Source organism: Giraffa tippelskirchi, chromosome 12 (assembly GCF_054371585.1).
Source record: "Giraffa tippelskirchi isolate mGirTip1 chromosome 12, T2T-mGirTip1v1.2.pri, whole genome shotgun sequence".
Taxonomy (NCBI): Eukaryota; Metazoa; Chordata; class Mammalia; order Artiodactyla; family Giraffidae; genus Giraffa; species Giraffa tippelskirchi.
In genome coordinates this window covers 87,179,482-87,193,575 of record NC_137286.1, presented here as the reverse complement: position 1 = coordinate 87,193,575, position 14,094 = coordinate 87,179,482, and the positions used below count along the sequence as shown (strand labels likewise).

The 14,094-nt window shown below is 42.4% G+C and overlaps 1 protein-coding gene across 5 annotated transcripts in view; it reads right to left on the bottom strand.

The window, feature by feature from the left end:
• Window positions 1–14,094, bottom strand: part of COG3 (component of oligomeric golgi complex 3) — a 59,272-nt gene that overhangs the window by 24,771 nt on the left and 20,407 nt on the right. For all 5 annotated transcript variants that reach the window (XM_081547331.1, XM_081547332.1, XM_081547335.1 and 2 more), the window contains 4 exons: window positions 13,078–13,217; window positions 11,759–11,919; window positions 7,842–7,953; window positions 3,668–3,792 (listed from right to left, as the gene is read on the bottom strand). In XM_081547331.1, the coding sequence (XP_081403457.1) occupies window positions 3,668–3,792; window positions 7,842–7,953; window positions 11,759–11,919; window positions 13,078–13,217 (538 nt within the window). The remainder of the gene's footprint in view (window positions 1–3,667; window positions 3,793–7,841; window positions 7,954–11,758; window positions 11,920–13,077; window positions 13,218–14,094) is intronic.

The window sequence follows — 14,094 nt, the reverse complement described above, 5'->3', positions numbered from 1 at the left end:
TCTTCTGTTTCTCATGAGGCTACTGCACAGTGAGATGAGATTAAAGCTGTCTCTTGGTAGGTCAAGATATACCCATTTGAATGCAGAGTTCCAAAGAATAGCAAGGAGAGATAAGAAAGCCTTCCTCAGCGATCAGTGCAAAGAAATAGAGGAAAACAACAGAATGGGAAAGACTAGAGATCTCTTCAAGAAAATTAGAGATACCAAGGCAACATTTCATGCAAAGATGGGCTCAATAAAGGAAAGAAATGGTATGGACCTAACAGAAGCAGAAGATATGAAGAAGAGGTGACAAGAATACACAGAAGAATTATACAAAAAAGATCTTCACAACCTAGATAATCACGATGGTGTGATCACTCACCTAGAGCCAGACATCCTGGAATGCAAAGTCAAGTGGGCCTTAGGAAGCATCACTACAAACAAAGCTAGTGGAGGTGATGGAATTCCAGTTGAGCAATTTCAAATCCTGAAAGATGATGCTGTGAAACTGCTGCACTCGATATGCCAGCAAATCTGGAAAACTCAGCAGTGGTCACAGGACTGGAAAAGGTCAGTTTTCATTCCAATCCCAAAGAAAGGCAATGCCAAAGAATGTTCAAACTACCGCACAATTGCACTCATCTCACACACTAGAGTAAAGTAATGCTCAAAATTCTCCAAGCCAGGTTTCAACAGTATATGAACCGTGAACTTCCAGATGTTCAAGCTGGATTTAGAAAAGGCAGAGGAACCAGAGATCAAATTGCCAACATTTGCTGGATCATTGAAAAAGCAAGAGAGTTCCAGGAAAACATCTACTTCTGCTTTATTGACTATGCCAAAGCCTTTGATTGTGTGGATCACAACAAACTCTGGAAAATTCTTCAAGAGATGGGAATACCAGACCACCTGACCTGCCCCTTGAGAAATTTGTATGCAGGTCAAGAAGCAACAGTTAGAAATGGACATGGAACAACAGACTGGTTCCAAATAGGAAAAGGAGTATATCAAGGCTGCATATTGTTACCATGTTTATTTGACTTATATGCAGAGTACATCATGAGAAACGCTGGGCTGGATGAAGCACAAGCTGGAATCAAGACTGCCAGGAGCAATATCAATAACCTAAGATATGCAGATGACACCACCCTTATGGCAGAAAGTGAAAAGGAACTAAAGGGCCTCTTGATGAAAGTGAAAGAGGACAGTGAAAAAGTTGGCTTAAAGCTCAACATTCAGAAACTAACATCATGGCATTTGGTCCCATCACTTCATGGGAAATAGATGGGGAAACAACGGAAACAGTGACAGACTTTATTTTCGTGGGCTCCAAAATCTGCACAGATGGCAACCACAGCCATGAAATTAAAAGATGCTTGCTCCTTGGAAGAAAAGCCATGACCAACCTAGACAGCATATTAAAAAGCAGAGACATTACTTTGTCAACAAAGGTCCATCTAGTCAAGGCTATGGTTTTTCTGGTAGTCATGTATGGATGTGAGAGTTGGACTATAAAGAAAGCTGAGCACCAAAGAATTGATGCTTTTAAACTGTGGTGTTGGAGAAGACTCTTGAGAGTCCCTTGGACAGCAAGGAGATCCAAGCAGTCCATCCTAAAGGAGATCAGTCCTGGGTGTTCATTGGAAGGACTGATGCTGAAGCTGAAACTCCAATACTCTGGCCACCTGATGCGAAGAGCTGACTCATTGGAAAAGACCCTGATGCTGGAAAAGATTGAAGGCAAGAGGAGAAGGGGACGACAGAGGATGAGATGGTTGGATGGCATCACTGACTCAATGGGCATGAGTTTGGGTAAACTCCGGGAGTTGGTGATGGACAGGGAGGCCTGGCATGCTGCAGTCCATGGGGTTGCAAAGAGTTGGACACAACTGAGTGACTGAACTGAACTTGTTAGGTCACTCACCCTGCCTGCCTTAGGAAAACAGCTTTGACTGAGACCCTCTCTTCCTCCTGCTCATGTCTTTTTTTACCTTTGATTGGTCAGATGGAGAGGGATAAGATTTGAACATAAGCTAGGTGAAAATGTAACAGGCAGGCCTAGGGCATAAAATAAAAACAGGCACAGTGTCGTTCGTGGGCCTACCTACTGTTTGCCTAAAATTCCCACTAAGGATCTAAGAGACTTCACCAGGGTCTGTGATGACAACGGGTTCTATGTGGAATGTGGCCCCACATATTTCCCTTGGGATCCTGGCTTCACTGTAGGAAGTTTCTGAATTTCAGCCTAACACTATCATTCAATACGCCCACTGGGAGGACCTGGGGAAGAAGGGCTGCCAACATCCAAGTCTCCCTCTGGGAGAGATCTCAGCAGCTGGCAAAATGGCTGAGATATCCAACTCTGCACAGGCGACTTGGCCTCACCCGTAAAAGTCCCAGAATGGAGTAAAAGGCGCTTTCTGGTTCAATTCCAGAATCTCCAAGCACAAACTCCAGGAATGATTCAATTTAACATAGATACCAAATAGTGAGCTCTCCAGTGAACCCATGAGTCAGCTGTGCAATCCTGCTCAGGCCAGAGGGCGGTAAGCACAGAGGATCTCCAGGGATACACATGTTCCCTTCTGAACCACACTCTTAATAGACAGTGGCTTCTGGACAACTAATTACATGATCGCTGTAGTCTTCCCTGGTGGCTCAGATGGTAAAGCATCTGCCTGCAATGCAGTAGACCCGGGTTCAATCCCTGGGTTGGGAAGATCCCCTGGAGAAGGAAATGGCAACCCACTCCAGTACTCTTGCCTGGAAAATCCCATGGACAAAGGAATCTAGTAGGTTACAGTCCACGGGGTCGCAAAGAGTCGGACACGACTGAGCAACTTCACTTTCTTTTCTTTTCTTTCTGTATTTAATCACTTCTCTCTTCATATGCTATTTAAGTTGTAATGACCAAATTAATTTTTGAAAAGTGAATTAAAGTCACTGATTTTTATAAACTATTTTTTTGGGTTTTAACACTAACAGTAAATAAATGTAGACAACTGATCATTCAGCGACTGATGTATCGTTAAACTGAAATGCTTAAAATAAATGCCACCTAAAATAAATGTGCAGTATAAGTTGAGGCTAAAAAAACTAAAACTTATTTCAGCAAATAATTAGTCCATGGTTAGAAACACATGTAATCTGTGTAACAAGAAACACCTGTTAAAGAAGTTGATTTAAACTGAGTACAAAAGTAATTGCATTCAGTACTAAATGTATATTATACATATGTGACACTGGACATATTAATCTTCCTGCATCTTTTTCTTCATTTATAGACTAAAGACAGATGAACTAATCAGTAGTTTTAAATGTATTTGTAGCCATGAGAAACAATAAAAGCTACGGGCTTTGAGAAACAATAAAAGTTATAGGTCTTTTTCTCAAAAAGACAAATACAAACATACAGACAAAATTTTACCCGCAACTTCAAGGTGTTCACAGACTACCCAAAACCCATGAGAGGATCCTGAGGGCCTACAAAACACTCAGGTTAAGAATCTCTAAATTAGATTGATCTTAAAGTTACCTCTGTATCTAAAAATCTTATTATTTGAATCTAATACCAAGCAAAATATATTGCATCAAGATCTTACAATAAAATTTAAATTAAAAAATATTTTAAGTCACAGAGCAAGCAATTTATAGTAAAGATACAAGGATTGACGGACACACATACGTCTATACATCTGTACAATTTGGAGAGACAGACAAGAGTTCGTCGAACTGTAGGATACCACATTCCATGAAGATCTGCTGGAGAAATCGTGGTCTGCGGTCTAGAATTGAGAGATTCAGATGAACCTAAAATCCCAAATGAAAAAGAAGACATTTCACAGGTCTGTCTTACATGCACAGCAATTATCAACTGTTAGCTTCTGTTACCTATTAAAGGCTGGAGGCATCCACTTTCTCTAGCCTCGTCTCTAATAGAGAATGTCAAAGGAAATCTAAATCAGTGACAGGTGAGACTTAACACACTGAGTGAGAACACACATGAATACTCACATCTGTACATTCCAGCCTCCCACACTCAGCCCAAGCTGCCTTCTCCACACTGGAATCAAGTATCTTTATGAACTACACGAGCAGTATACACGCATTAGAGAATACCATGCACCCAATAAAAAGGAGACAGATCTAAATGTAGTCACGTGGACACAAGTGGGGGTGGGAGGGGTGTGACAAGAAAACAAAAGCACTTTAAACAGGAAGATTAATCAAAGCTTGTTTGCCTGACAGCCTTCCACGTGCAGAACTGTATCACTTCCAGGCCCACTCAGTATATCCAGTGCCCAAGTGACCAGAGCTGTGTGTCCAGCCCCCTACCCCACCCCACCATCCCCAGGTCAGAAAAGGCAGCTGCCAGGAAGTGTGAAGAGGAGAATGAGAGGGATGTGGCTGCAGAGAAACACTTCCGTAAGAGAAGCATGATCACCCGGGTGGAGGGACCAGAATTCGGATGAGCCACCAAAGTGGAGCTCAGACCACACTCTGAGACAAGAAGGGCAGACTGAAATGTGGACTGGGTATTAGAACACATCAGGAAACATTACCAAATTTTTCAGTGCAATAATGGTTTATGGTTATGTGAAAGATGCCCCATTTTGGGGGGTGAGGGGCGAGATGCTGAAATACTCAAAGGTAGAGCTGCAATGATGTCAATAACTCACTTTAAAACAATCAGCAAAACTTTAGATATAATATGATAAAATGTTAAGTCTTAAATCCAGGTGGTGGGTATAGGTGTTCATTGTATCATTCCATGTTTCTGTGTATTTGAATTTTTTTTAATAATAAAAAAGTGAAAGTATAGCCAAGCAAAACAAAATTCAGTTTTTTAAAAAAGAGCTATAAGGAATTCCCTGGTGGTCCAGTGCTTAGGACTCTGCGCTTCCACTGCAGGGGGCCTGGGTTTGAACCCTGCTTGGGGAACTAAGGATCCTGAAAGCCATGCGGTGCAGCCAAAAAAATAAAAAACATTTAAAAACAGCCAGATCTGCATATGCTCAAAAGGAGACCTGGAGGCTGTGGAGTGGATTTATGCAGGAAAGGGCTGAGGGCAACGTTGAGGGTTGGTGCTTTCTCTTCATCGTTCTGTAAGCTTATTTTTTTTCAAAAGCATGTGGTGATAGTTGTAAAATTTTAAAAAGCTCTGCCTTACTTTAAACTAGGGTATCTACTTTATATAAAATTTCTTAAGGAGAAAGAATGAACTATACAAATTATATCATGGAATATTTAGGAGATTAAATATCCATAGTTTTGCTGAGAATCAGGATATCTGCAGGATTCCTCCTTCAAAATGAAAGAACCCAAAAAGTACTCCCAAGTTAAAGTTTAGTGAAATAAATGGGGTTAAGTAGCTTAAAGCCAGAAGTCAATTTATTTGTTCCTTTTTTCATTTTCCTGAGAACAGTTAATAGTCGAAGCGGCAGATGGGGAAAAGTTCCTTACACTGCAAGTCCAGGGCCTCCTCCTCTGAGGAGCAGCGCAAACCGGCTGCAGGGCATCTCCCGCGCCTGCTGTCTCCTCCTCCGTGAGCCTCACACTGCCCTCACTTGCTTGACATGGCAATTAAGGGCTACGCTTTTTGAAGATACTGATTATCAGCCTCTTCACAGGATGGACCCTCCACCAATTTGCCAATTTGCCCTGACATCTACTCCTACTGGGCTTCCCTGGTGGCTCAGATGGTAAAGAATCTGCCCACAATGCAGGAGACCCAGGTTCAATTCCTGGGTCGGGAAAATCCCCTGCAGAAGGGAAAGGCAGGCCACTCCAGTGTTCTTGCCTGGAGAATCCCATGACAGAGGAGCCTGGTGGGCTACAGTCTGTGGGGTCACAGAGTCGGACACAACTGAGCGACTAACACTTTCACTTTTTCACTACTCCTACTATATGAACATCACATCATTTAAAGGCCTCACTTTAGAGGCATCTCATATGTACTTCTGGAGAAGGCACTGGCGACCCACTCCAGTTCTCTTTCCTGGAAAATCCCATGAACAGAGGAGCCTGGTAGGCTTCAGTCCACGGGGTCGCTGGGAGTCGGACACGACTGAGCGACTTCACTTTCACTTTTCACTTTCATGCATTGGAGAAGGAAACGGCAACCCGCTCCAGTGTTCTTGCCTGGAGAATCCCAGGGACGGGGGAGCCTGGTGGGCTGCCGTCTATGGGGTCACACAGAGTCGGACACGACTGACACGACTTAGCAGCAGTAGCATATGTACTTCTGACATACCAGAAGACCAGGAAAAGTGATTACTCTTTTTTTTTTCTCCCCTTGCCAAGACTCAGAGTCTTGCTTTCCATCCCCAATTCCATCTCCATTCTGAATAACATCAGTAACCATATGGATGACCCACATAGTTGTCCCTGACCTTCTCAACTCCAAAGACCTTCACTCCCATTCCTGCACCCCTAGTCCAGACAGTTTCTTTTAACTTTCTTTCAGAATTACTTTCTTATTAATTTCTACAGACTTTACTACTCCAAACTGTTCTACCTCTTAATTATTAAAACTCAGTATCCCACTCTCCGTATCGCAATGAGTCAGACACGACTGAGCGACTTAACGTTCACTTTTCACTTTCAAGCATTGGAGAAGGAAATGGCAACCCACTCCAGTGTTCTTGCCTGGAGAATCCCAGTGATGGATGAGCCTGGTAGGCTGCCATCTATGGGGTCGCACAGACTCGGACACAACTGAAGCAACTTAGCAGTAGCAGTAGCAGCATCCCACTCTCTGGCCACAACGTCCTCAGATTTCTTATTTCTCAGCTCTTTACTCAAACCACTCTGCCAAGCCCTCCTCCCCTGGCTTGATCACACCCTCTCTTCTCGCTTCCCACCCCTCTGGCTGTTCCTTCCCTGCCAACCTGGTACCAGTCCACTCCCTTCTTCTGCTCCTAATGTCAGCCCCTGTTACGATTCTCTACCCAGACTTCCGCCACTATCCAGCTACTCTCTGACCTGGGGGATCTTATACAATTCCTAGTATCAATGACTCCTCAGTCTTTATCTCTAAACCAGTCTTCCTCTTTATAGCTCTAGAGCAGTGCAGTCCAAGAGGACTATTATGTGAATCATAAGTGGGACACATTAAAATGCCACCCTGGACCTCCTTGGAGGTCCAGTGTTTAAGAATCCACCTGCCAATATAGGCGGCATGAGATAACTCATGAGTTATCCAGGGTGACTCTTAAAGACAATTTTGCTCCTTGCATAACATGCACCCTAGTTCAAGCTACCCCATATATTTCTGTCGATTTTTCACCCCAGTCCAGGCACATTTAAAAAATGCAAAACTGATGGTACAAGTAGCTAGAATTTCCAAGTTCATGAGATTATCACCTGACACCTACCACACTCTGGCCTGATTCAGCTGCTCCTTCCCTTACAAATAACTGGTGCCCGAATACACCAAACCACGTGACCTCCCCGAGCACCTACAGTGTTCCACTCCTGCCTGCATGCCTCCACGCTACTCTGTCTTAAACAACCTTATTCCACCTGGCTCTCTCACACTCATCCACACGACCGCTTTCAGATTCCACAGCTCTCACTGAACCTGCCTTTCTGCACACAGAGCTCATCCCTCTTTACAATTCTTCCACGGTCCTTCCACGGTCCCAGAGAGACCTGTGCATATCTTTATCCTGTCACCCCTGAACTTCTTGCTTAATGCCTGTGGCGTGCCAATCTCCTCCCAACTAAAGTGTGGACTCCTCAAAGGCATCAACAGTTTTTCATGCCTGAGACACGGCAAGTCCTCAATATAAGTTTATTAAATGAATGAATATTAAATGAATGAATTACATAATGGAAGTTAAGACAGCATAACATACCAGATTTTGTTAGACTATTAGAAGGCTCTGCTTCTTCTAACCGAACATCTGAAAACGAAGCTTCTGAAGGTGGTAACTTCTTCTGTTCATCTTTTAAACTCTGAGCAATTTGCTGAATAAAGAAATCAGACAGAACATTAAAGTGCAGTTTTTAGCTGTGTCTAGCAACACGAACACATTGTTTCTATAAAGTAAAAAAAAATATATCCTAATTAATGAATAAATGGACTACTTAAGACAACCATGCCAAAACAGCACATAGAAATGAAAATTAAACTGGCAGTGTCTCTATTTTCATAAAGGCAAACACAGACTTTCCAGAACCACTAATTTTAGAACCATTACAAGGTATGTGCTAAAGAGTCAAATATACAAGGCTCAGATTAGAAGCTTAATTTTCAACTTTATATTTAGAAACAAAATACTCAGATTTGAGATTGGATACATTGTGGATGTCAGAAATGCTTGTATCAAGTAGTTAGCTAACTTATACCATGGTTTTCTCTTTATGTGAGAACAGCTACAGTTTGGTCTTTTTTTAAACAGATTTTTAAAAGTTATCTTATGGACTTGAAACTATCTGGCTCTTCTTCACTGCTTAAAAAATATCATCAAATATACACATCACTAACTATTAAGGGAGCAGTGAAAATCCTACCAATTTACATTGGTTATACAGGCGGAAATACGCAGAAATGAAGGCCTAAAAGACATTCAGCTACTAACAAAAAAAAGAAACGGCCAGATAACTATTTAGGAGACAGGCTCCAAATCAATCAGGCCTGTCCTTTCATTCTGCATGCACAAATCAGAAAGTATACCTAATCCCCAAATGGCACACAGATTTAACAGCCATACCACTCTATTCCCGCGACCCTCACCAAAAGAAAACAAGCAAGTCGATTCACTGGAAGCAGTATCCTTAAACCAAGAGGTCTATACAAGAAAACACTCAAGACACTGGCCATGTGATGGCTGAATAAACATACCAAATGTACCACTAAATTAAACTGGGTGGGGGTGTGTGTGTGTGTTAAGCCGCTTCAGTCATGTCAAGTTCTTTGTGACCCCACGGACTGTAGCCCACTAGGCTCCTATGTCCATGGGATTCGCTATGCAAGAATACTGGAGTGGATTGCTATGCGCTCCTCCAGGGGGCTTCCCGACCCAGGGATCGAACCCACATCGCTTACATCTCCTGCATTGGCAGGAGGGTTCTTTACCACTAGCACCACCTGGGAAGTCCAAGGTGGGGGCGGGGCGAGTATATAGTAAACTTAATCACCTGACATCCTATCAGACAGAATTATTAAAACAGGTCCTCTATCTAGAAAACAAAAACTGGTATTCATAAGGAGACAAGGAAAGAAAGGGAGGAAGGAGAAAGCGAGCACAAGTCCCTGCATCAGGCTCAGAAGCAGACCCATTAACACCAGTCTGCCCAGGAAGCTGGCACTGCGGAATGTCCCCACCAAGAAGGCACAGGCTCCTCCTTCACCAGATAGATGCCTTTCTGAGGATACGCACCCCGGCAGAGGCCGTCTCCGCAGTCCCCTCCTCCGTGCTCTGACATGTGCAGATGACCCTATGGGCAGGAGGGACACGCTGCCTAGAGCTTTGGGTTCTGCCTCCAACAATACTGTGGGCCTGGCCCGTGACGGGGTGACCAGCAGGTCCAAGGTGCACTGACTGGTTGACTTCCCAGGGTGCCAAGAACTCAGCACAGGCCAAGGCCCAGGGGGTGCTGTCACTAACTTCCTGGGACGCTTGGTGACACCACCAACTCCCCCACCCCGTCCTTTCCCATGTCCTGTCTCCACTGCTGTAACCTGCAGCAGTATACTTGACTTTGTCATTCAAAAAAATAAATCAATTAAAATAAGAAGCTCCAGGTTCTAATTTTGTTTTAGCACTAATATCCTAGACATTATTTAAACTCTGTCCAGCACTCAAAGGAAATGAAAATATATTTGTAACTGAAAGATTAGTGAGATGTTCTTAAGTCTTAAGACCATAAATTGGAGACCAGTACTGTGTAGTTTTGAGGAGACAACCTCCAGGGTTTTTAATAAGAGACCATGACACATGGTTATGTGACCATCCACTCTGGTGGCTCATGTTACTAATCCTCTTCTATGTCACTACAATCAACGGCCAGATCTAGAGGCACAAGGTGAGAAGCATGGTCAGGCTGAGGAAGTCTCGGCCGGCAAGCTTGCTTCCTTGCCTTCCTGCTTTTACCTGCTTTGCTTAATCGTGCATTACTCTGAACACAGGCGCCTCCTCCTCTAGGAGGGTCAGAAGCTCCCGTCGCTGCATCCAGCGGGGTAGCTAACCCGGAATCACCTTCAAGGCCACAGTCAACACAGAGGCCTGACCCGAGGAGGGTCTGGAAACAGGCCTGGCTAGCAGCCGCAGAGAGTCTCCTTGTCACAGGAGGGCCAGGGTGAGAAGCAAGGAAGTTCGGTGCAAAACTGCTACAGGACACCTGGGAGCAGTGCGCAGACCCTGTGGAGCAGGAGCTGCCCGAAACTGGTGGGAGAGTTCAGGGACCTGACCAACCGGGCTGGGCTTAGGAGCCGACTGTGGAAACTTTTTAAAGAGATGGGCATACCAGACCACCTGACCTGCCTCCTGAGACATCTGTACACAGGTCAAGCAGCAACAGTTAGAACTGGACATGGAACAACAGACTGGTTCCAAAGAGGGAAAGGAGTACATCAAAGCTGTATATTGTCACCCTGCTTATTTAACTTAAATGCAGAGTACATCATGCAAAATGCTGGCCTGGAAGAAGCACAAGCTGGAATCAAGATTGCTGGGAGAAATATCAATAACCTCAGATATGCAGATGACACCACTCTTATGGCAGAAAGTGAAGAAGAACTAAAGAGCCTCTTGATGAATGTGAAAGAGGAGAGTGAAAAAGTTGGCGTAAAACTCAATATTCAGAAAAGTAAAATCACAGCATCCAGTCCCATCACTTGATGGCAAATAGATGGGGAAACAATGGAAACAGTGACAGGCTATTTTTTGGGGCTCCAAAATCACTGCAGATGGTGACTGCAGCCATGAAATTAAAAGATGCATGCTCCTTGGAAGAAAAGCTATGACAAACCTAGACAGCATATTAAAAAGCAGAGACATTACTTTACCAACAAAGGTCCATCTAATCAAAGTTATGGTTTTTCCAGTAGTCATGTATGGATGTGAGAGTTGGACTACAAAGAAAGCTGAGCGCCAAAGAAGATGCTTTTGAACTGTGGTGTTGGAGAAGACTCTTGAGAGTCCCTTGGACTGCAAGGAGATCCAACCAGTCCATCCTAAAGGAAATCAGTCCTGAATATTCATTGGAAGGACTGATGATGAAGCTGAAGGTTCTATACTTTAGCCACCTGATGGGAAGAATTGACTCGCTGGAAAAGCCCCTGATGCTGGGAAAGATTGAAGGCAAGAGGAGAACGGGACAACAGAGGATGAGATGGTTGGATGGCATCACCGACTCAACAGACATGAGTTTGGGCAAGCTCCAGGAATTGGTGACGGACAGGGAAGCCTGGTGTGCTGCAGTCCATGGAGTCGCAAAGAGTCGGACACAACTGAGCAACTGAACTGATGCCACTTACCAAAAAAAAGAGAAAGCACAAATTCAACATAAAAACAGAACGCATAATGGAAAAGAAGAGATAAGTGAACAGGATGTTTATAAAATACAATTTAAAGGAAAGACCAAAAAAAGAACACTCTAACAAATCATTTCTGTTCAGTTTTTTAAAAATGTTATTTCCTAAGATTTCACGGCAAGTTTCCCTTAATCTTGCATCTTGAGTGAGAATTAAAAAGAAATATCCTATCTTCACTGGTATAAAATATCCAAATGTGTGGGGGTGGGGGAAAGATCCAACAAGAAGACCCACCTCCATCATGACTAACTTATCAGGATACGCTAGATCTCCAGGAGCTGGTTTGTAGCCCGTGATGTCCGTCTGAATGTAGATGTGGGTCCGGTAGACAAGCCGCTCCTGTACATCTTCTAGCATCTGCTTTACTCCAGCTGCAAATGCCCCCAGCTGTTCAGCTGATTTAAAAAAAAGTGCAATCACCCATTCCTTTCGATTTAGAAAATACTTTCTTTAAACAAGCAAAAATATTACACAATTGTCCACAATAGATAAACCAGTCTTGCTTCAGGGACTGGTTATATTCTATTTTGAAATAACTGTCTTCCAACTTCCTCAGATTTAAAGTTGGGAAATAAATTTGCCCTTAGATCTTCCTGAGACTCTCTGAAATAACTTCTATTATTAATATGAATAATAAAATCTTAGTTTTAAAGTGCTCTGTGATTTTTAAAAGGTACCTCATATAGCTTCACATCAACCCTGAGAGATAGCTAAAGCAATTTGTTAACTGAGTTAATCCCCATTTTACATATAAATTGAGTCCCACAGATACTAAATGACTTGTGAACATTCTTACAAGGAAAAATGAGTAAAAAAATAAAATGAGGGAATTCCTCAGAGGCTCAGTGGTTAGGACTCCGCACTCTCACTACCAAGGGTCCAGGTTCAATCCCTAGTCAGGCGTGTGTGCTCAGTCGTGTCCAACTCTTTGTGACCCCAGAGTGGACTGTAGCCTCCCAGGCTCCTCTGTCCATGGAATTTTCCAGGCAGGAATACTGGAGTGGGTTGCCATTTCCTTCTCCAGGGGGTCTTCCCAATCCAGGGTCTGCTGCATTGCAGGAGGATCCTTTACCACTGAGCCACCTGGGAAGCCCCAACAGTGTACTAGAAATGCCCAAACAAAACTCATGATTGGTTCTCTCTGGATCTCAGATGCCAGAAAGAACAGTAACTGCAATTATTTTATTACTAATTTTATACAGACTTTAAAATTCTTTCCCAATTATTATTTTAGTCACAGGATAAAGTGCACCTTGGTTCAGAAAGAGGCAAGGCATCAACCCAACTTTTAAATATATTAAGTTTATATAGGGATTGGGGGGAGTGGCTAATCTTTTTCAAGTTCACTGAGTCACAGATACAATTTAAAAACACCTTTCGGGACACTTCCCTGGTGGTCCAGTGGCTAAGACTAGTGCTCCCAATGCAGGGGGCCTGAGCTTGATCCCCGGTCAGGGAACTAGATCCCACATGCCACAAAGAAGACCCAGTCCAACCAAATAAATATTTTTTAAAAATAATCTTTGAAATGATCATTTCTACTTATCATTTACCATTATTCTGTACATGATCTTCAAGCACCTCATTTTTAAGAATCCCACAAAGTTCCGATAGAGTTTCTAAGTGAATAACATGAATGATCAATGGCCTGAAGACATCATACAACGACACACATAGTTTCTCCAACAGTTCGCTAAAATGAAAGAATGAAATGTGGTTACCAGTAGTAATCCTTTCAGTATTTTCTAATAGTTTAAAAGTCACCCTTAATTACTTCCAGCCAATAAAAATAATGAAAATCTACTGGAAAATAATATGCGGGAACATTAAATAGAAGTGAAAGACTGAAAGTAATTCTCTGAACTGTTTTTGCTAGAATCAATAAGAAAGCTCAGAATCAATAAACAATCCTCACAGTCAACAAATTAGCTGGCCCCAGCTGAAAGTCAATGTATTATAATTTTTATTTACATTAGCAATAATTTTGTGTATGTCCTTTCAAAAACAATAAAATATTTCAGTAGACTTATTTTTCCTACACCATAAATAACCTACACTATAAAATAATTTAATTATTTTTTAATTTTCCTACACTATAAAATAACCTACACCACTATGAATCAAATGGTGACATTTTTCCCAGGAAAGACTGGTTCAAAACTCTTGAATACATACAAATTTCGATAAACAAAACTCAAAGTATTCTGGACACGCACCAAGTATTTTGACAATTTTAAACATCTGAAGAGAAAAAAGTGAGGCTGTCTATACTCTACACTGTGAACCGTACTCTTCTATATATAGTCTTTCACCAAAACCATAAGATGTGTTTGTCTCTTCCCCATTATGAGAGTCATAATCTTGGGATTCTTATGAGTCAAAATCGTCAATATGAAGAACCCAGAAGTGACTAACAGTGAGTTTGAAAGACACTTTGAGAAAAATAAGAAAAAGGATTTTAAATAGTATCTATATTTTTAAGTATCTCTCATGAGTTAGAATCACAAAATTTTTTAACTAGAAAGAATTATTATACTTAGTGGAGATAAACGGCTTCATATACCAAAATA